This window comes from Oncorhynchus kisutch, linkage group LG12 (genome assembly GCF_002021735.2).
Source record: "Oncorhynchus kisutch isolate 150728-3 linkage group LG12, Okis_V2, whole genome shotgun sequence".
In the NCBI taxonomy this organism is placed as follows: Eukaryota; Metazoa; Chordata; class Actinopteri; order Salmoniformes; family Salmonidae; genus Oncorhynchus; species Oncorhynchus kisutch.
The window spans coordinates 12518518-12541303 of NC_034185.2; the positions used below are offsets into that span (position 1 = coordinate 12518518).

At 46.7% G+C, this 22786-nt stretch overlaps 1 protein-coding gene across 1 annotated transcript; it reads right to left on the reverse strand.

The window, feature by feature from the left end:
* Nucleotides 1-986: 986 nt before the first annotated feature.
* LOC116376571 (extensin-like) lies at nucleotides 987-22061 on the reverse strand. The gene is made up of 3 exons (XM_031837961.1): nucleotides 21992-22061; nucleotides 20738-21832; nucleotides 987-2083 (listed from the first exon to the last, which is right to left on the reverse strand). The coding sequence occupies exons 1-3, from the start codon at nucleotides 22059-22061 to the stop codon at nucleotides 987-989; spliced, it is 2262 nt and encodes a 753-aa protein (XP_031693821.1).
* Between the last annotated feature and the right edge of the window lie 725 nt (nucleotides 22062-22786).

Genomic DNA, 22786 nt, shown 5'->3' on the forward strand with positions numbered 1-22786 from the left:
GCGGAGGAATTGACGCCCTTCTCTCTGGACAAACACGCAAAAAGACCAAATGTACGGTGTCCATATTAGGACAGGCTCAGAGGCAACTTCTGCTTAAACTTAAACGTTCTGCTGAAATTGAAAGAGGTTGTGCTGAAGCTGTGGGTGTCCTAAAATGGACACTGTACACAGGAGTTAAAGTGACCTAGGCTGGGTTTACTTAGAAGGCTTGCGTCTAATTTAGGAGATGGCCATTTTGGGTTACTGGTGTCTATTTTCTAAAACGGAATTCCGTACTCCTTCCATAAATCTTTTAGACAAAGTGAAGAGGGCTAGAGAGATGACGAGGGAAATGTAGGGTTAAATGTCTCAGGGTAGGTCCGGGGCTCAAACACCCCGTCAACTGTGGCAACGGGTGGCTGAATTGTAGGGTTGAATGTCTCAGGGTAGGTCCGGGGCTCAAACACCCTGTCAACTGTTGCAACGGGTGGCTGAATTGTAGGGTTGAATGTCTCAGGGTAGGTCCGGGGCTCAAACACCCTGTCAACTGTGGCAACGAGTGGCTGAATTGCACAGCACTACCACACTACCACTAGACCAGACTAGCACTATTACTACTATGACTACGACTACTATGACTACGACTACTACTACAACTACTACTGCGACTATGAATACGACTCCTAATATTACTACGACTACTAATACTACTACTACCACAATTACTACTACAACAACGACTACTACTATGACTACGACTGCGACTAGTACTACAACGATTATGACTACAAAGACTACGACTATGACGACTACTACATGACTATGACTACTACAGATACGACTACTACTACAACTATGACTACAACTACTACGATGATAACAACTACTACTGCTATGACTACGCCTACTACTGCAACTACGACTATGACTCTGACGACTGCTACGACTACTACCACTACTATGAGTTGGGGTGTCTGTCAGCTGATAGGGGTGAGGTGGGGTGTCTGTCAGCTGGTAGGGGTGGAGTGTCTGTCAGCTGATAGGGGTGGGGTGTCTGTCAGCTGGAAGGGGAGAGGTGGGGTGTCTGTCAGCTGGTAGGGGAGAGGTGGGGTGTCTGTCAGCTGGAAGGGGAGAGGTGGGGTGTCTGTCAGCTGGTAAGGGAGAGGTGGGGTGTCTGTCAGCTGGTAGGGGGGAGGTGGGGTGTCTGTCCGCTGGAAGGGGAGAGGTGGGGTGTCTGTCAGCTGGAAGGGGAGAGGTGGGGTGTCTGTCAGCTGGAAGGGGTGAGGTGGGGTGTCTGTCAGCTGGTAGGGGAGAGGTGGGGTGTCTGTCAGCTGGTAGGGGAGAGGTGGGGTGTCTGTCAGCTGGTAGGGGGGAGGTGGGGTGTCTGTCCGCTGGAAGGGGAGAGGTGGGGTGTCTGTCAGCTGGTAGGGGAGAGGTGGGGTGTCTGTCAGCTGGTAGGGGGGAGGTGGGGTGTCTGTCAGCTGGTAGGGTGAGGTGGGGTGTCTGTCAGCTGGTAGGGGAGAGGTGTCTGTCAGCTGGTAGGGGTGAGGTGGGGTGTCTGTCAGCTGGTAGGGGAGAGGTGTGGTGTCTGTCAGCTGGTAGGGGAGAGGTGTGGTGTCTGTCAGCTGGTAGGGGGGAGGTGGGGTGTCTGTCAGCTGGTAGGGGGGAGGTGGGGTGTCTGTCAGCTGGAAGGGGAGAGGTGGGGTGTCTGTCAGCTGGTAGGGGAGAGGTGGGGTGTCAGTCAGCTGGTAGGGGAGAGGTGGGGTGTCTGTCAGCTGGAAGGGGAGAGGTGGGGTGTCTGTCAGCTGGAAGGGGAGAGGTGGGGTGTCTGTCAGCTGGTAGGGGAGAGGTGGGGTGTCTGTCAGCTGGTAGGGGGGAGGTGGGTTGTCTGTCAGCTGGAAGGGGTGAGGTGGGGTGTCTGTCAACTGGTAGGGGAAAGGTGGGGTGTCTGTCAGCTGGTAGGGGAGAGGTGGGGTGTCTGTCAGCTGGTAGGGGGGAGGTGGGGTGTCTGTCAGCTGGAAGGGGAGAGGTGGGGTGTCTGTCAGCTGGTAGGGGAGAGGTGGGGTGTCTGTCAGCTGGTAGGGTGAGGTGGGGTGTCTGTCAGCTGGTAGGGGAGAGGTGTCTGTCAGCTGGTAGGGGGGAGGTGTCTGTCAGCTGGTAGGGGGGAGGTGGGGTGTCTGTCAGCTGGTAGGGGAGAGGTGGGGTGTCTGTCAGCTGGTAGGGGAGAGGTGGGGTGTCTGTCAGCTGGTAGGGGAGAGGTGGGATGTCTGTCAGCTGGAAGGGGAGAGGTGTGGTGTCTGTCAGCTGGTAGGGGAGAGGTGTGGTGTCTGTCAGCTGGTAGGGGGAGGTGGGGTGTCTGTCAGCTGGTAGGGGGGAGGTGGGGTGTCTGTCAGCTGGAAGGGGAGAGGTGTGGTGTCTGTCAGCTGGTAGAGGAGAGGTGTGGTGTCTGTCAGCTGGTAGGTGGAGGTGGGGTGTCTGTCTGCTGGTAGGGGTGGGGTGTGTGTCAGCTGGAAGGGGAGAGGTGGCGTGTCTGTCAGCTGGTAGGGGTGAGATTGGGTGCCTCCTGTTTCCATTGATCATCTTTGAGATGTTTCTGCAACTTCATTGGAGTCCACCTGTAAATTCAATTGATTGGACATGATTTGGCAAGGCACACACTTGTCTATATAGTTGGCAGTGCATGTCAGAGCAAAGACCAAGCCATGAGGTCAAAGGAATCATCTGTAGAGCTCTGAGACAGGATTGTGTCGAGGCACAGATCTGGGGAAGGGTACCAAAAAATGTCTGCAGCATTGAAGGTCCCCAAGAACACAGTGGCTCTCCATCATTCTTAAATGGAAGAAGTTTGGAACGACCAAGACTCTTCTTCACACCTGTCTATATATGGTCCCACAGTTGACAGTGCATATCAGAGCAAAAACCAAGCAATGAGGTCGAAGGAATTGTCCTTAGAGGTTCAACACAGGATTGTGTCGAGACACATATCTGGGGAAAGGTACCAAAACATTTCTGCAGCATTGAAAGTTCCCAAGAACACAGTGGCCTCCCTCATTCTTAAATGAAGTTTGGAACCACCAAGACTCTTCCAAGAGCTGGCCGCCTGGCCAAACTGAGCAATTTGAGGAGAAAGGCCTTGGTCAGGGAGGTGACCAAGAATCTGATGGTCACTCTGACAGACGTCCAGAGTTCCTCTGTGGAGATAGGAGAACCTTCCAGAAGGACAACCATCTCTGCAGCACTCCAGCAATCAGGCATTTATGGTAGAGTGGCCAGATGGAAGCCACTCCTCAATAAAAGGCACATGACAGCCCGCTAGGAATTTGCCAAAAGGCACCTAAATAACTCTCAGACCATGAAACAAGATTCTCTAGTCTGATGAAACCAACATTGAACTCTTTGCCCTGAATGCCACCATCCCTATGGTGAAGCATTTTGTTCACAGCATCATGCTGTGAGGATGTTTTTCAGCGGCAGGGACTGGGAGACTAGTCAGGATTAAGGGAAGGATGAACGGAGCAAAGTACAGAGAGGTCCTTGATGAAAACTTGCTCCAGAGCGCTCAGGACTTCAGACTGGGGCAAAGGTTCAACTTCCAACAGGACAACGACCCTAAGCACACAGCTAAGACAATGCAGGAGTGGCTTTGGGACAAGTCTCTGAATGTCCCGGCATTGAACCTGATCGAACATCTAGACCTGAAAATAGCTGTGCACTGATACTCCCATCCAACCTGACAGAGCTTTAGAGGATATGCAGAGAAAAATGGGAGAAACTCCCCAAATACAGGTCTGCCAAGCTTGTAGCAAGAAGTCTTGAGGAAGAGACTTGAGGAAGTAATCACTGCCAAAGGTGCTTCAACAAAGTAAAGTGTCTGAATACTTATGCAATGTGATATCAGCATTTTATTTTTTTGACATTTTTATACATTTGAAAATATATATATCTAAAAACGTGTTTTTGTTTTGTCATTATGGGGTATTGTGTGTAGATTGATGAGGGGGGAAACAACAATTGAATCCATTTTATAATAAGGCTGTAATGTAAAAAAATATTGCGAAATTCAAGGGGGCTGACTACTTTCGACATGTGACTAACTAAAATGGAATAATGTGTTCCTGAACAAAGGGGAGGGGGGAGGTCAAAAGTAACAGTCAGTACCTGGTGTGGCCACCAGCTTCATTAAGTACTGCAGTGCATCTCCTCCCCATGGACTGCACCAGATTTGCCAGTTCTTGCTGTGAGATGTTACCCCGCTCTTCCACCAAGGCACCTGTAAGTTCCCGGACATTTCTGGGGGGAATGGCCCTAGCCCTCACCCCCCGATCCAACAAGTCCCAGACGTGCTCAATGGATCTGAGATCCGGGCTCTTCGCTGGCCATGGCAGAACACTGACATTCCTGTCTTGCAGGAAATCATGCACAGAACAAGCAGTATGGCTGGTGGCATTGTCATGCTGGAGGGTCATGTCAGGTTGAGCCTGCAGTAATGGTACCACATGAGGGAGGAGGATGTCTTCCCTGTAACGCACAGCGTTGAGATAGCCTGCAATGACAACAAGCTCAATCCGATGATGCTGTGACACACTGCCCCAGACCATGACGGACCCTCCACCTCCAAATCGATCCCGCTCCAGAGTACAGGCCTTCGATGATAAATGCGAATCCGACCATCACCCCTGGTGAGACAAAATCACGACTTGTCAGTGAAGAGCACTTTTTGCCAGTCCTGTCTGGTCCAGCGACGGTGGGTTTGTGCCCATAGGCAATGTTCATTAATTGTTTATGGTTCACTGAACAAGCATGGGACACCTGAAAAGGGACGTTTCTTTTTGTTGCTGAGTTTAGTAAGCAAAAAAGTGTTAAAGTGTTAAAGATTTGAGATTCTTCAAATAGCTATCATTTGCCTTGATGACAGCTTTGCACACTCTTGGCATTCTCTCAACCAGCTTCATGAGGTAGTCACCTGGAATGCATTTCAATTAACAGGTGTGCCTTCTTAAAAGTTCATTTGTGGATTTTCTTTCCTTCTTAATTCCAATCAGCCAATCAGTTGTGTTGTGAGAAGGTGGGGTGGGTATACAGAAGATAGCCCGATAGTCCATATTATGGCAGAACAGCTCAAATAAGCAAAGAGAAACGACAGTCCATCATCACTTTAAGACATGAAGTTCATTCAATACGGAACATTTCAAGAACTTTGAAAGTTTCTTCAAGTCTGGTTTGGGCTTAGTGGGACTATCATTTGTGTTTCAACAGGACGATGACCTAACACACCTCCAGGCTGTGTAAGGACAATTTTACCAAGAAGGAGAGTGATGGAGTGCTGCATCAGATGACCTGGCCTCTACAATCCCCCGACCTCAACCAAATTGAGATGGTTTGGGATGAGTCGGACCGCATTGTGAAGGAAAAGCAGCCAACAAGTGCTCAGCATATGTGGGCACTCCTTCAAAACTCCTTCAAAACTGTTGGAAAAGCATTCCAGGTGAAGCTGGTTGAGTGTGTGCAAAGCTGTCATCAAGGCAGAGGGTGGCTATTTTAAGAACACTTTTTTGGTTACTACATGATTCCATATGTGTTGTTTCATAGTTTTGATGTCTTCACTATTATACTACAATGTAGAAAATAGTAAAAATAGAGAAAAAAAATACTTAAATGAGTAGGTGTTCTAAAACGTTTGACCGGTAGTGTACTTAACATTACGTCCCTTGCTATCTCTTAATAGTACTCACATTTGCATAACAAATCACCGCAATGAAATTGCCCTTAATATGGAGTCATATGGAGTCCCTTAGGACTGAGCTCAACCTGCAGGCTGGCAAAATAACCCGCAGTATTTGTCCTGGCCAGACGGACCAGACTGTCATTTGCGGCTGGTCAGCGGTTTTAGCTGATCCCAGCAATAATCAATACTTTTACTGGGCTGAGTCAGCAGAAGAGGAGCCGGACAGCCATCGATCAGGTTGTAACGGGATTGGAATGTATTGCTACCCTGCCCAAGGTTACAGAGGGGTTCAAAGGGAGGGGTGGGGTGGGGGGGTTCTTAAAGGGGACGAGGGGTTATGTGACCAGTTTGAATTGAGAATTGAGCACACACACACGCACGCACACACGCACTCACGCACGCACGCACACACACACACACACACACACACACACACACACACACACACACACACACACACACACACACACACACACACACACACACACACACACACACACACACACACACACACACACACACACACACACACACACACACACACTTAGCCATGACCCTTCCTCTTGCAACCACACAGTGACCTGTATGTAACAGCAGGGGGAGAAACACCTCTGTATCGCTGATGGGTATGTAGTGAAAGGCTGCATCCCAAATGAACGCATAGGCCCCTGGTATAAAGTAGTGAACTAAAAGGAAAAGGTGGCCATTTGGGAGGCAGACAGAGTCACCATGTCAATGTGTATAGTAAGCACTGGTTTCACAATGTAGGCTACACTCTTAAACAACAGGTTCCAAAAGGGTTCTTCGGCTGTCCCCATAGGTGAACCCTTTTTGGTTCCAGGTAGAACCTTTTTTGGGGTTCCAGGTAGAACTCTCTGTGGAAAGGTTTCTACATGGAACTCAAAGGGTTCTACCTGGAACCAAAAAGGGTTCTTCAAAGGGTTCTCCTATGCGGAGATGCTGACTGTGTGTGTGTGTGTGTGTGTGTGTGTGTGTGTGTGTGTGTGTGTGTGTGTGTGTGTGTGTGTGTGTGTGTGTGTGTGTGTGTGTGTGTGTGTGTGTGTGTGTGTGTGTGTGTGGTCTTCACAGTAAAGAGCCATGTGTCTGCTGAGGCACAGGGGCCCCTACAGAAACACCCTGAAAAAATTAAGCATATTCAATTAAGTATTATTTACTGGGGATATGAATGCCACAATACAGTAGTCAATTCAATGCTGACTGTGTGTGTGTGTGTGTGCGTGTGTGTGTGTCGTGACAGGGCTCGGGGACAAATGGCCATGGGTTACGACCAGTAGGGGTTAAAGTTAATGGGTCATTGGGTCGAGACCTAGTCTTGTGTCTTCTCTGTCTTGTCTGTCCCTCTTTCCAGACAGAAATGAACGAGCCCCAACATTATACCCATTGCCACGATGGCCTATTAAGTTAATGGCCATCAGGGAAGAGACAGAGTCTGCTCCTGGGGCCGGGCATCCATCACTTGTCTGTGATTTGTGTGTCAAAATGTAAAATGTGAACTTTTGCCAGAAACAGAGGTTGGGCCAGTTTGCTATACCAGGAAAATAATCCTGCAGCAACAAGAAATTTGAATTATTATGTGGATTATAATGACAGTTTTGCCGATTGCTTACACAATGAAAGTGAATGCCTAGACAGAAGCATCAAACCCTTAACTTTGGTAACCATGCTTTAAACAGAGGCACCAAACCCTTAACTTTGGTAACCATGCCTTAAACAGAGGCACCAAACCCTTAACTTTGGTAACCATGCCTTAAACAGAGGCACCAAACCCTTAACTTTGGTAACCATGCCTTAAACAGAGGCACCAAACCCTTAACTTTGGTAACCATGCCTTAAACAGAGGCACCAAACCCTTAACTTTGGCAACCATGCCTTAAACAGAGGCACCAAACCCTTAACTTTTGTAACCATGCCTTAAACAGAGGCACCAAACCCTTAACTTTGGTAACCATGCCTTAAACAGAGGCACCAAACCCTTAACTTTGGTAACCATGCCTTAAACAGAGGCACCAAACCCTTAACTTTAGTAACCATGCCTTAAACAGAGGCACCAAACACTTAACTTTGGTAACCATGCCTTAAACAGAGGCACCAAACCCTTAACTTTGGCAACCATGCCTTAAACAGAGGCACCAAACCCTTAACTTTGGTAACCATGCCTAGACAGAAGCATCAAACCCTTAACTTTGGTAACCATGCCTAGACAGAAGCATCAAACCCTTAACTTTGGTAACCATGCCTAGACAGAAGCATCAAACCCTTAACTTTGGTAACCATGCCTAGACAGAAGCATCAAACCCTTAACTTTGGTAACCATGCCTTAAACAGAGGCACCAAACCCTTAACGTTGGTAACCATGCCTTAAACAGAGGCACCAAACCCTTAACTTTGGCAACCATGCCTTAAACAGAGGCACCAAACCCTTAACTTTGGCAACCATGCCTTAAACAGAGGCACCAAACCCTTAACTTTGGTAACCATGCCTAGACAGAAGCATCAAACCCTTAACTTTGGTAACCATGCCTAGACAGAAGCATCAAACCCTTAACTTTGGTAACCATGCCTAGACAGAAGCATCAAACCCTTAACTTTGGTAACCATGCCTTAAACAGAGGCACCAAACCCTTAACTTTGGTAACCATGCCTTAAACAGAGGCACCAAACCCTTAACTTTGGTAACCATGTCTTAAACAGAGGCACCAAACCCTTAACTTTGGTAACCATGCCTTAAACAGAGGCACCAAACCCTTAACTTTTGTAACCATGCCTTAAACAGAGGCACCAAACCCTTAACTTTGGTAACCATGCCTTAAACAGAGGCACCAAACCCTTAACTTTGGTAACCATGCCTTAAACAGAGGCACCAAACCCTTAACTTTGGTAACCATGCCTTAAACAGAGGCACCAAACCCTTAACTTTGGTAACCATGCCTTAAACAGAGGCACCAAACCCTTAACTTTGGTAACCATGCCTTAAACAGAGGCACCAAACCCTTAACTTTGGTAACCATGCCTTAAACAGAGGCACCAAACCCTTAACTTTGGTAACCATGCCTTAAACAGAGGCACCAAACCCTTAACTTTGGTAACCATGCCTTAAACAGAGGCACCAAACCCTTAACTTTGGTAACCATGCCTTAAACAGAGGCACCAAACCCTTAACTTTGGTAACCATGCCTTAAACAGAGGCACCAAACCCTTAACTTTGGTAACCATGCCTTAAACAGAGGCACACGCAGCTGTCAGTCTGCATGAAGCAGCCAGAGCTGTCAGTCTGCAAAGAGCTGCCAGTCTGCAGGGAGCTGTCAGTCTGCAAGGAGCTGCCAGTCTGCAAGGAGCTGCCAGTCTGCAGGGAGCTGTCAGTCTGCAAGGAGCTGTCAGTCTGCAAGGAGCTGCCAGTCTGCAAGGAGCTGCCAGTCTGCAAGGAGCTGTCAGCCTGCATGGAGCAGTCAGAGCTGTCAGCCTGCATGAAGCAGCCAGAGATGTCAGTCTGCAAGGAGCTGCCAGTCTGCAAGGTGCTGTCAGTCTGCAAGGAGCTGTCAGCCTGCATGGAGCAGTCAGGGCTGTCAGTCTGCAGGGAGCTGTCAGTCTGCAAGGAGCTGTCAGTCTGCAAGGAGCTGCCAGTCTGCAAGGAGCTGCCAGTCTGCAGGGTGCTGTCAGCCTGCATGGAGCAGTCAGAGCTGTCAGTCTGCATGAAGCAGCCAGAGCTGCCAGTCTGCAAGGAGCTGTCAGCCTGCATGGATCAGTCAGAGCTGTCAGTCTGCATAGAGCAGCTAGATCCGCCAGTCAGCCATGATCTTCTAGATCTGCCAGTCAACCAGATTCTTCCAGATCAGCCTGTCAACCAGAATCTTCCAGATCTGCTAGTCAACCAGAATCTTCCAGATCTGCTAGTCAACCTGAATCTTCCAGATCCGCCAGCCAGCCAGGATCTACCGGAGCCTACTACCTACCTGAGCTTCATCTCAGTACTGGGCTTCCTCTCAGTACTGGGCTTCCTCTCAGTACTGGGCTTCCCCTCAGTTCCGGGCTGCCCCTCAGTTCCGAGCTGCCCCTCAGTTCCGGGCTGCCCCGCAGTCCCGAGCTGCCCCTCAGTCCCGAGCTGCCCCTCAGTCCCGAGCTGTCCCTCAGTCCCGAGCTGTCCCTCAGTCCCGAGATGCCCCTCAGTCACGAGCTGCTCCTCAGTTCTGTGGGGTTCTGGGTGAGGACTATTAGGCCATGGTCGGCGGCGAGGGTGGATTATCCCAGGACGCGAAGGGGAGGAACTATAACATTTATGGAGTGGGGTCCACGTCCCGAGCCGGAGCCGCCACCATGGACAGACGCCCACCCGGACCCTCCCTATGGTTTTGAGGTGCGTCCGGGAGTCCGCACCTTGGGGGGGGGGGGGGTTCTGTCACGCCTTGGTCTTAGTGTTTTGTGTTTTCTTTAATTATTTGTTCAGGCCAGGGTGTGACATGGGTTTGTGTGTTGTGTTTCGTATTGGGGTTTGTAGTATTTGGGATCGCGGCTGATTAGGGGTGTTGTATAGGCTTGGCTGCCTGAGGCGGTTCTCAATCAGCAGTCAGGTGCTTCTCGTTGCCTCTGATTGGGAACCGTATTTAGGTATCCTGAGTTTCGCTTTGTCTTTCGTGGGTGATTGTTCCTGTCTCTGTGTAGTTTCACCAGATAGGCTGTAATTAGGTTTCACGTTCCGTTTGTTGTTTTCGTATTTATTAGTTATTTCATGTATCGCCGTTTTCTTCATTAAAGATCATGATTAACCACCACGCTGCATTTCGGTCCTCTCCTTCAACAAACGAAGAACGCCGTTACATGTAAAGAAAGGACAAGAAGCGTGTTTGATTAGACCTACTCTATATCACTATCCGCTAAGGCATGCACTGTTCAGAACTGTCTGTTTTGCCAACAGTGATTGGATTATATTATTAGCCTAAATTATGACTATGCAATCTACTCATCACATTAGGAATAGTAGCCTATCTTACATTAGTCTGCAAATGTGACGATAGATGCAATGCAATCCTTTATTACAAAGGTGCAATTTGATGGTGAAAATACTGTTTCCCCAAACGTGAAAGTCACACGTTGCCTGTGGAGGCATTTGAAGTCGGCCTTGTTGTGACTTAACAGCGTGTATTATGCACCTATTTAATGTTGCACTGTATGCGCCCTTACACAAGTAAATGAGTCCATTCATGATGAGATTGAGTGGTGGTTGTATTTGCCATTCCACAGACTTTTGGCATTAGGGTCTGCTATACAGATGGATGGAAAGCGGTGTTGGGGGGGAAAACATACAACATTATAAAATCCACGTACACACACAACACGCGTGGAAAAAAACACACCTTTCTTTCCTCAGGGCCGTGGGGTGAGACAGGGAGCCCCACCCTCTTCAACATATATACAGTGGGCCAAAAAAGTATTTAGTCAGCCACCAATTGTGCAAGTTCTCCCACTTAAAAAGATGAGAGAGGCCTGTCATTTTCATCATAGGTACACTTCAACTATGACAGACAGAAAATCACATTGTAGGATTTTTTATGAATCTATTTGCAAACTATGGTGGAAAATAAGTATTTGGTCAATAACAAAAGTTTATCTCAATACTTTGTTATATACCCTTTGTTGGCAATGACAGAGGTCAAACATTTTCTGTAAGTCTTCACAAGGTTTTCACACACTGTTGCTGGTATTTTGTCCCATTCCTCCATGCAGATCTCCTCTAGAGCAGTGATGTTTTGGGGCTGTTGCTGGGCAACACAGACTTTTCACTCCCTCCAAAGATTTTCTATGGGGTTGAGATCTGGAGACTGGCTAGGCCACTCCAGGACTATGAAATGCTTCTTACGAAGCCACTCCTTCGTTGCCCGGGCGGTGTGTTTGGGATCATTGTCATGCTGAAAGACCCAGCCACGTTTCATCTTCAATGCCCTTGCTGATGGAAGGAGGTTTTCACTCAAAATCTCACGATACATGGCCCCATTCATTCTTTCCTTTACACGGATCAGTCGTCCTGGTCCCTTTGCAGAAAACCAGCCCCAAAGCATGATGTTTTCACCCCCATGCTTCACAGTAGTGTTCTTTGGATGCAACTCAGCATTCTTTGTCTTCCAAACACGACGAGTTGAGCTGTTACCAAAAAGTTCTATTTTGGTTTCATCTGACCATATGACATTCTCCCAATCTTCTTCTGGATCATCCAAATGCTCTCTAGCAAACTTCAGACGGGCCTGGACATGTACTGGCTTAAGCAGGGGGACACGTCTGGCGTAGTGTGTTACTGATGGTAGGCTTTGTTACTTTGGTCCCAGCTCTCTGCAGGTCATTCACTAGGTCCCCCCGTGTGGTTCAGGGATTTTTGCTCACCGTTTTTGTGATCATTTTGACCCCACGGGGTGAGATCTTGCGTGGAGCCCCAGATCAAGGGAGATTATCAGTGGTCTTGTATGTCTTCCATTTCCTAAAACTTGCTCCCACAGTTGATTTCTTCAAACCAAGATGCTTACCTATTGCAGATTCAGTCTTTCCAGCCTGGTGCAGGTCTACAATTTTGTTTCTGGTGTCCTTTGACAGCTCTTTGGTCTTGGCCATAGTGGAGTTTGGAGTGTGACAGTTTGAGGTTGTGGACAGGTGTCTTTTATACTGATAACAAGTTCAAACAGGTGCCATTAATACAGGTAACGAGTGGAGGACATAGGAGCCTCTTAATAAGGAGGCTGCGAATTTTTGCAGCTTTTTGTTAAAAATCACGCAACATTTCAACGTCCTGCTACTCATGACAGGAATATAGTATATGCATATGATTAGTATGTGTGGATAGAAAACACTCTGAAGTTTATAAAACTGGTTAAATCATGTCTGTGACTATAACAGAACGTGTTTAGCAGGCAAAATCCCAAGGAAAACTGTTCACAAAAAAAAACAAAAAAATCCCTCCGCCAGTCTCTGTATTGTCTATGGCAAGGGAAAATAGATAGCGTCCAGTTTACAATGCCTACAGCTTCCACACGATGTCGCCAGTACTGGCATTTAGATTGAAGTTAATCCTTGGTGAAATGAGGAATAGGCACTTCCTGTCTTCGGGTACACCGGAGGAAGTTATGAAAGACAGAATGTGGACCATGATGCTATTGTGGACCACCGTGCTGCTATTGAATACAGATCGCCCCGTGATCAATTTGATCGATTATTAACGTTTACTAATACCTAAAGTTGGATTACAAAAGTAGTTTGAAGTGTTTTGTCAAAGTTTATAGGCAACGTTTTTAATTTTAAAAAATGACGTTGCGTTTTGGAACAGTGCTTTTTCATGGATCAGACGGGCTTCATAAATGGACATTTTGGGTATACATGGACGGATTTAATTTAAAAAAAAGACCCAATTGTGATGTTTATGGGACATATAGGAGTGCCAACAAAGAAGCTCGTCAAAGGTAATGGATGTTTTATATTTTATTTCTGCGTTTTGTGTAGCGCTGGCTACGCTAATTATTCTGTTTACGTCCCCTTTGGGTATTTCGGGGTTTGCATGCTATCAGATAATAGCTTCTCATGCTTTAGCCGAAAAGCATTTTAAAAATCTGACATGTTGGCTAGATTCACAACGAGTGTAGCTTTAATTGAATACCCTGCATGTGTGTTTTAATGAAAGTTTGAGTTGTATCGAGTACTATTAGTTGTCACTCTGAAATTTCCGCTGATTTCCGCTGATGTTGATCCCTGTACAGGGCTGCAGGTCTGTGAGAGCCAGAAATCTTGCTTGTTTGTAGGTGACCAAATACTTATTTTCTACCATAATTTGCAAATAAATTCATAAAAAATCCTACAATGTGATTTTCTGGATTTTTTCCCCTGATTTTGTCTGTCATAGTTGAAGTGTACCTATGATGAAAATTACAGGCCTCTCTCATCTTTTTAAGTGGGAGAACTTGCATAATTGTTGGCTGACTAAATACTTTTTTGCCCCACTGTATCAACAAAATGGCAAGGGTACTAGAACATTCTGCAGAACCCGGCCTCACCCTACTAGAATATGAAGTCAAATGTTTACTGTTTGATTGTCACGTTCGTCATAATGATAGGACCAAGATGCAGCGTGGTATGTTTCCATCCATTTTATTAGGAAGAGAAAACTCAAAGAACAAAAACAATAACGCGAACAAACGAAATGTGAAGCTCATATAATGGTCACTGGTGTCACGCCTTGGTCTTAGTATTTTGTGTTTTCTTTAATTATTTGTTCAGGCCAGGGTGTGACATGGGTTATTGTGTTGTCGTATTGTTTTTTTTGTAGGCATTGGGATTGTGGTTGATTAGGGGTGTGTCGAGTGTAGGCTTGGCTGCCTGAGGCGGTTCTCGATCAGAGTCAGGTGCTTCTCGTTGCCTCTGATTGGGAACCGTATTTAGGTAGCCTGAGTTCGCTTTGTATTTCGTGGGTGATTGTTCCTGTCTCTGTGTAGTGTCACCAGATAGGCTGTAATAAGTTTCACGTTCCGTTTGTTGTTTTTGTATTTATTAGTTATTTCATGTGTCACTTTTTTCATTAAAGTCATGAGTAACCACCACGCTGCATTTCGGTCCGACTCTCTTTCAACAAACGAAGAACGCCGTTACAACTGGCAACTATACCTAGACAAGATCCCACAAAGCCTAAATCTGATCCCCAATCAGAGACAACGATAAACAGCTGCCTCTGATTGGGAACCATACCAGGCCCACATAGACATATAATTCCCCTAGATAACCCACCCTTAATCACACCCTGACCTAACCAACACAGAGAATAAACTGCTCTCTATGGTCAGGGCGTGACATTGATGATGATCTGTCACCAACCAAGGAAGGCCTACAGCAGCACCTAGATCGTCTGCACAGATTCTTTCAGACCTGGGCCTTGACAGTATATCTATCTCAGTAAGACAAAAATAATGGTGTTCCAAAAAAGGTCCAGTTGCCAGGACCACAAATACAAATTCCACTCAGACACTGCTGCCCTAGAGCACACAAAAACCATACCGACCTCAGCCTAAATATCAGCACCACAAGTAACTTCCAAAAAGCTGTGAATGATCTGACAACAAGGCAAGAAGGTCCTTTACGCCATCAAAAGGAACATAAGATTTGACAACCCAATTAGGATCTGTCTAAAAATACTTGAACCAGTTATAGAACCCATTGCACTGTATAGCTGTGAAGGCCGGGGATCCACTCACCAATCAAGAAGTCACAAAATGGGACAAACACCAAATTGAGAATTTGCAAGCCGATTGATGCAATAACATCCTCTGTGTACTATGTGAAACACCACATAATGCATGCAGAGCAGCATTAGGACGATTCCCTGTAATTGTCCAAATCCAGAAAAGAACAAGAATTAAATTCTAGAACCACTTGAAAGGAAGTGACCCTTTCTCAACCCTTCCATAACAATGCCCTCACCCACAGAGAGGGACTTAAACACAACCAGACCCCACAGAGAGGGACTTAAACACAAGCAGACCCCACAGAGCCCCAGGACAGCAACACAATTAGACCCAACCAAATCAGGAGAAAACAAAAAGATAATTACTTGACACATTGGAAAGAATCCACAAAAAACAGACCAAACTGGAAAGTTATTAGGCCCCAAACAGAGAGAACACAGTATCAAAATACCTGACCACTGTGACGGACCCATAATTAAGAAAAGCTTTGACTATGTACAGACACGTGTACATGTCCTTGCTATCGAGAGAGGCAGCCATAAGCAGACCTGGGCCCAGATTCACAAAACACTTCTTACGCAAAAGCTTAATAAGCTTCATAAGACAGTTCTTAAGTGCAATTCGTCAACAATATCTTAAGATTGAATGATTTTCTTACTAACTTCTCAAATATCTTCTTACAAATTTCTTAACTATCTTTTTAAGATGATTGTCGCTAGGCAACCGATTTAACTAGCTATCTAGCTAGCAATGCCAGTCATATTAGCATATTCCGTCCTGCGATTTTGTTCTGACGTTACTGTTCTAAATTGTTCTTGGGTTTAAAATAATCAATGCTGAAACTTTCAGATGAAGTTTGTGAGTGAATTAAACATTAAGCTTTCTTTAGCTTTTTCTCTCACTGCCCCGAGTTTAAGACAAGGGTTAATCTATCCTGGAATTAAAAACATTTCCAAGAACAAATCCACTAACTTTATTTTCCAGAATGTAATTTCTTCTTAACTTTTTGTCTTTGGAGAAACATAAGAAATAAAGCAAGAACATTTCCAAGAAGCTTTTTGACGTATAGCAACTTTGCTTAACTTTCTTCATACATTAGTTGAGAGTTAAGAATACATTTCTTCTTAACAAGGTTTTGTGAATCTGAGAAGAGAAGACAAAATGGCCACAAAATGAAATGTAAAACAAGCTGCACTTCCTATTTTTTTATTTAATAGGCAAGTCAGTTAGGAACAAATTCTTATTCACAAAGAGGGCCAACACCGGCCAAACCCGCACGACGCTGGGCCAATTGTGCGCCACCCTATGGGAGTCCCAATCATGGCCTGTGATACAGCCTGGACTCGAACCAAGGTGTCTGTAGTGACGCCTCTAGCACTGAGATGCAGTGCCTTATAGACCACTACACCACTCGGGGGCCCGATGGCCTGAGTTCCTAACCTCCTGCCAAATGTATGACCATATTAAAGACACATATTTCCTTCAGATTACAAAGACCGACAAAGAATTTGAAAACAAATCCAATCCTGATAAACTCCCATATCTGTTAGGTGAAATACCACAGTGTGCCATCACATCAGCAAGATGTGTGACCTGTTGCCACAAGGGCAACCAGTGAAGAACAAACACCATTGTAAATACAACATATATTTATCTGTTTATTAATTTTCCCTTTCTTCAGTGATTTACTTCAACTATAACTATTTGCACATTGTTACAATACTGTACATAGCCAATAATAACATTGGACATGTCTATATTCCTTTAAAACTTTTGTGAGTGTAATATTTACTGTTCATTTCTAATTATTTATTTCCCTTGTTCATTTACATTTAGTTTATTGTCTATTTCACTTGCTTTGGCAACATATGTTTCCCATGCCAATAAAGCCATTTGAGAGAGAGAGAGAGAGAGACAGACAGAGAGAGAGAGAGAGAGAGAAAGTGAAAGGGAGTGGGGATGTAGTGGGCGGTTTTATTGGTGTCATGAGAGTAGAAATCAATAAAAGGGGAAGAAAAGTGTCCCTGTCTGAAGTGGCCGATCGCTGTGGCAATTAAAGCCGCCTTCAAAGCCTGCCGTGTAATCAGCAATTAAAGGAAGATAGTGAGCAGGCTGTGCTTTGGAACCAATCCACTTCACTGTAATCTAACACCTTCGTCGCTGTATAAACACTTGCATTCTAAGAGAATGTGTGTTGGGTGTGTTTCTACAGTGTTTGCAGATTTACGTCTTTTTAAAATACCTTTTTAAGGCAGAAAAAGTAGCAGTCTCTTAGCCTGTCAATCAGTTGTCGGCCTTGTTGTATTTGACCTCTGTGACCGTCTCAAGCAGGTGAAAAGAACCAGGGACTCCCAGTAAAAGTTTAGTCATTCGGTTCTGTTAGTCTGCCCTTTGTAGTAGAGAAGGAGGGCTTTCAGGAATGTCTGAAATATAATAAAACGTTTAGTTGTTTTTATTCAAAGGGGTACATTTCCCCTTGAAAAAGGAGTGCGCTACATTTGAAATAAGGTATGATATTGTACCTCGCAAATTGCATTGTGTTCGCTGTGAAGTTACAACATAAATGGCCCTGCAGATTATAATTTCACTCATCATCCCGTATATTTAAGACGCTACGGTGCGTTTGCTCACAGCGCAGGTGTGTTTGCGAGGGGAAAATGTCGCCTTAAGAGTGTCAACCGTGTTATTTTCTCCTTTTGTCTTCCATATAATCCTACAAGTCTTCTTTCTCACCTCCATTATTTAACCTGGGAAGTCACATCGACTTCAAGAGATGGACATCTCTTTTTCAAGTGAAACCTCTTTCGTAGTCTACTCTCTGACCCAATAACCTTCTCCGTTACCTTTCCGTCTTTTCAGTGGAGGACCATGTAGGTATTCATAACCTGTGTGGTTCTCTCTGTGATAAGAAACCAGCTAGTCACTGTGTCAATACTGCAGGTGGAGGCCTATTTCCCTGTCTCAGTCTCCAGTCTGCAGCCGAGGCCTTTAAAAGCATCTACTGTGGACAGAGCAGATTCCAACTGGAGGAATAAGTTTGCTCTGAGCACACACACGCACGCACGCACGCACACACACACACACACACACACACACACACACACACACACACACACACACACACACACACACACACACACACACACACACACACACACATACACACACACACACACACACGGCCACCAAAGCCGAGAAATATAGAGGCAAAACCTTTTATACGACGTTGATGCAGTGTTATGAGGTGGTTAGATGTTTGAGGACCTATAAATCGAGTCTGGAGGCACTGTACATACAATGTATGTACATATACGGTACCAGTCATAAGTTTGGACACACCTACTCATTCAAGGGTTTTATCTTTGTTTTGACTATTTTCTACATTGTAAAATACTATTGAAGACATTACTGGTACTGTATATATACGGGTAAAGGTTTGTGGACCCTGTGTCTTTCAGCATGGAACAGCCAAGTGAGCAAATGCACGTGTGTGCACGTACGGACACACACACACTTGCACGTACGCACGCATGCACACATACACACACATTACAGGGCCGGCTCCACACACACACACACACACACACACACACACACACACACACACACACACACACACACACACACACACACACACACACACACACACACACATACACATTACAGGACCGGCTCCACTCATGCACACACACACACACACACGCACACACACATACCTGTGGTTTAGACCCCTCTCTAGTTTAACCCCCCGAAGCATCCATCCCTGACAACTTTACACCGCATCTGCCCTACCCCGATTAACCCTTCACACCCTGTCCTTCCTCCTCCACGTTTCTATGGTTACACCTGCATTATCACTGGCCTGATTAGCATAGCATCAGGGTCAGGAAAGAACACTCTTCTTCTCTTATTCTGTCCTGATCAGAAGGGCTGGGAGGACCTGGAGACATGTAAGTCTCCTCTGGTATTGTCTGAGGATGTCTATGGTTCGCTAGGGGTCAAAGGTTAGAGAGCTCAGAGGAACCATCCACAGAAGTCTAGTGGCAGAGTCTATTGTCACAATGATTCACCGCTCACAAAGTCACTCAGCCCACTAAGTCAGTCAGCCCACTGAGTCACTCAGCCGTGACTCTGCTGTCAATCAAACGTGCATACAGGAGTATACACAGAGACAACACACTGGTGCACAGACACTAAAGACCAAGGCACAAACGCACACATGGACACATGCACGGACACACAATTCACATCCTTGCACACCTCTGATATTTGGATAATAGAAAGTGTGGGCCTGGAAGTCAATTATATTTGTATATTTGGCATCCACATTACAGATATAAAATCTAGTGTATTGTTTTACTTTATTTGTATAACTCATTCTACTTCTGTAGAATTCTCTCTCACACCCTTGGCACCTCTGACCCAGTTAGGACCCACTTAAGCAACCACTGCCTGTGTTTTCCCACCACACCAAATGGGCCCTTCACCTAATGATTAACACTCAAATGGACTGTGTGTGCGTGTGTGTGTGTGTGTGTGTGTGTATTTGTGTGTGTGTTGTAGACACAATAGGCTGAGTGAGACCCACTTAGGAACTGGCCTAAATTTAGCAACACAGATATCCACTACTGTTTCCCAGAGTCATTGAGTTTGTGTGTGTGTGTGTGTGTGTGTGTGTGTGTGTGTGTGTGTGTGTGTGTGTGTGTGTGTGTGTGTGTGTGTGTGTGTGTGTGTGTGTGTGTGTGTGTGTGTGTGTGTGTGTGTGTGTGCGTGCGTGCGTGCGTGCGTGCGTGCGTGTGTGTGTGTGTGTGTACGTGTTTAACAGAAGTGCCCACAAGAAGAGTAAACAAATAAACATTTGACCAACTGGGGACATTTTGATAGTTTGTGTGTATGCTATTTCTAGGGGGTTTAGTCTCAAGTTTAGAATTAGTGTTAGGGTTAGAATTAGTGTCAGGTTTCGAATTAGTGTTAGAATTTGTTTTAGGGTTAGAATTCGGGTTAGATTTAGAATTAGGGTTAGGTTTATGGTTAGGTGCTAGGGTTAGTTTTAAGGTTAGGTTTTGGGGTTAGGGTTAAGGTTAGGTTTTGGGGTTAGGGTTAAGGTTAGGTTTTGGGGTTAAGGGTTAGGGTTAGGGTAAGCAACCATGGTTAGAGTTAAGGTTAGCTGTTGGGGTTAGGGTTAAGGTTAGGTTTTGGGGTTAGGGTTAAGGTTAGGTTTTGGGGTTAGGGTTAAGGTTAGGTTTTGGGGTTAGGGTTAAGGTTAGGTTTTGGGGTTAGGGTTAAGGGAAAATATGATTTTGAATGGAACTGAATTGTTTGTCACCACAAGGTTAGTTCTCCTGTGTTTGTCACCACAAGGTTAGTTCTCCTGTGTTTGTCACCACAAGGTTAGTTCTCCTGTGTTTGTGTACACAAGAGAGGACAATGAGTGCAGCTACACAACCAGCTGTTAATGATTCCAAACAAACCGTTTGATCCATGCCGTGTGTGTGTGCGCGCGTGCGTGGGTGCCAAAGTTTAGAGCAGCGTTTCCATCCCTTAACATGATAAGTCATTGTGTTTTTATCTCATAAAAGTACAAAGGAACAAAAGAAGCGCCAACCGAGTTCAGAGCTGTGATTTGTCTCCACGGCCCTCAAGGCGGTTCATTAAAAGAGAGAAAGAAAAAGAAAGGGAAATAAAAGAAACAGAAGAGACACAGAGATGAAAAGAAAAGCACAGCTCAACAGTATCGGGTGTTGAGGTGTGTCTGCCGGGAGAGCAGGGGGTGAGAGGAGGTGTGTGTGTGTTGAGGTGTGTCTGCCGGGAGAGCAGGGGGTGAGCGGAGGTGTGTGGGTGTTGAGGTGTGTCTGCCGGGAGAGCAGGGGGTGAGAGGAGGTGTGTGTGTGTTGAGGTGTGTCTGCCGGGAGAGCAGGGGGTGAGAGGAGGTGTGTGGGTGTTGAGGTGTGTCTGCCGGGAGAGCAGGGGGTGAGAGGAGGTGTGTGTGTGTTGAGGTGTGTCTGCCGGGAGAGCAGGGGGTGAGCGGAGGTGTGTGGGTGTTGAGGTGTGTCTGCCGGGAGAGCAGGGGGTGAGAGGAGGTGTGTGGGTGTTGAGGTGTGTCTGCCGGGAGAGCAGGGGGTGAGAGGAGGTGTGTGGGTGTTGAGGTGTGTCTGCCGGGAGAGCAGGGGGTGAGAGGAGGTGTGTGTGTGTTGAGGTGTGTCTGCCGGGAGAGCAGGGGGTGAGAGGAGGTGTGTGGGTGTTGAGGTGTGTCTGCCGGGAGAGCAGGGGGTGAGAGGAGGTGTGTGTGTGTTGAGGTGTGTCTGCCGGGAGAGCAGGGGGTGAGAGGAGTTGTGTGGGTGTTGAGGTGTGTCTGCCGGGAGAGCAGGGGGTGAGAGGAGGTGTGTGGGTGTTGAGGTGTGTCTGCCGGGAGAGCAGGGGGTGAGAGGAGGTGTGTGGGTGTTGAGGTGTGTCTGCCGGGAGAGCAGGGGGTGAGCGGAGGTGTGTGGGTGTTGAGGTGTGTCTGCCGGGAGAGCAGGGGGTGAGAGGAGGTGTGTGGGTGTTGAGGTGTGTCTGCCGAGAGAGCAGGGGGTGAGACGAGGTGTGTGGGTGTTGAGGTGTGTCTGCCGGGAGAGCAGGGGGTGAGAGGAGGTGTGTGTGTGTTGAGGTGTGTCTGCCGGGAGAGCAGGGGGTGAGCGGAGGTGTGTGGGTGTTGAGGTGTGTCTGCCGGGAGAGCAGGGGGTGAGCGGAGGTGTGTGGGTGTTGAGGTGTGTCTGCCGGGAGAGCAGGGGGTGAGCGGAGGTGTGTGGGTGTTGAGGTGTGTCTGCCGGGAGAGCAGGGGTGAGAGGAGGTGTGTGGGTGTTGAGGTGTGTCTGCTGGAAGAGCAGGGGGTGAGCGGAGGTGTGTGTGTGTTGAGGTGTGTCTGCCGGGAGAGCAGGGGGTGAGCGGAGGTGTGTGAAGGTGTGTGTGTGTTGAGGTGTGTCTGCTGGAAGAGCAGGGGGTGAGAGGAGGTGTGTGTGTGTGTGGGGGGGGGGGGGGGTAAAAGGACTATCCCTGTCTTTACTAAAGGGAAGGCTCTCACCTGTGGCAGGTGAGCAGTTGTCCACGGTAACGGCACACCTGTCAGGCGGATCTCGCGACCCAGAGGTCATCAGGGGTTAAAGGGTAAAATGTCAGGAGTCAGGCTCTTGTTGCCTTAGATATTTATTTTCTGTTATTAGGATCCCCATGAGGTTGCCAGTTGTACAGTGTTATTAGGATCCCCATGAGGTTGCCAGTTGTACAGTGTTATTAGGATCCCCATGAGGTTGCAAGTTGTACAGTGTTATTAGGATCCCCATGAGGTTGCCAGTTGTACAGTGTTATTAGGATCCCCATGAGGTTGCCAGTTGTACAGTGTTATTAGGATCCCCATGAGGTTGCCAGTTGTACAGTGTTATTAGGATCCTCATGAGGTTGCCAGTTGTACAATTCTACCAAATACCAATTGAGTGTATGTAAACTTCTGACCCACTGAGAATGTGATGAAATAAATAATTATCTCTACTATTATTCTGACATTTCACATTCTTAAAATAAAGTGGTGATCCTAACTGACCCGAAGACAGGGGATTTTTACTAGGATTAAATGTATTTGGCTAAGGTGTATGTAAACTTCCGACTTCAACTGTAGGTGTGTAGGTGTGTCTGCGTATTTGTGTGTTTGTGTGTGTGTGTGTTCGTTCTCTGGTATCGGTGCTTATCGGGATCAAACACACACCAACTAAGGCATTAGCAGAGAACTCAGAGAACTCAGGGCCATTATCTCCTGCAGGAGAATAAAGACTGTGGTGCCGCAGGGAAGGAAGGAGAGACACATAGGTGTGTGAACCGGAAA

Coding starts and splice junctions, on each gene's coding strand:
- LOC116376571 (XM_031837961.1), bottom strand. CDS start 22,061: ATGACCTCTGGGTCGCGAGATCCGCCTGACAGGTGTGCCGTTACCGTG. Junction 21,833..21,991: donor CAACTGCTCACCTGCCACAG/GTGAGAGCCTTC, acceptor CTCTCCCGGCAG/ACACACCTCAACACACACAC. Junction 2,084..20,737: donor GCTCACCCCCTGCTCTCCCG/GCAGACACACCT, acceptor CTCCCCTACCAG/CTGACAGACACCCCACCTCA.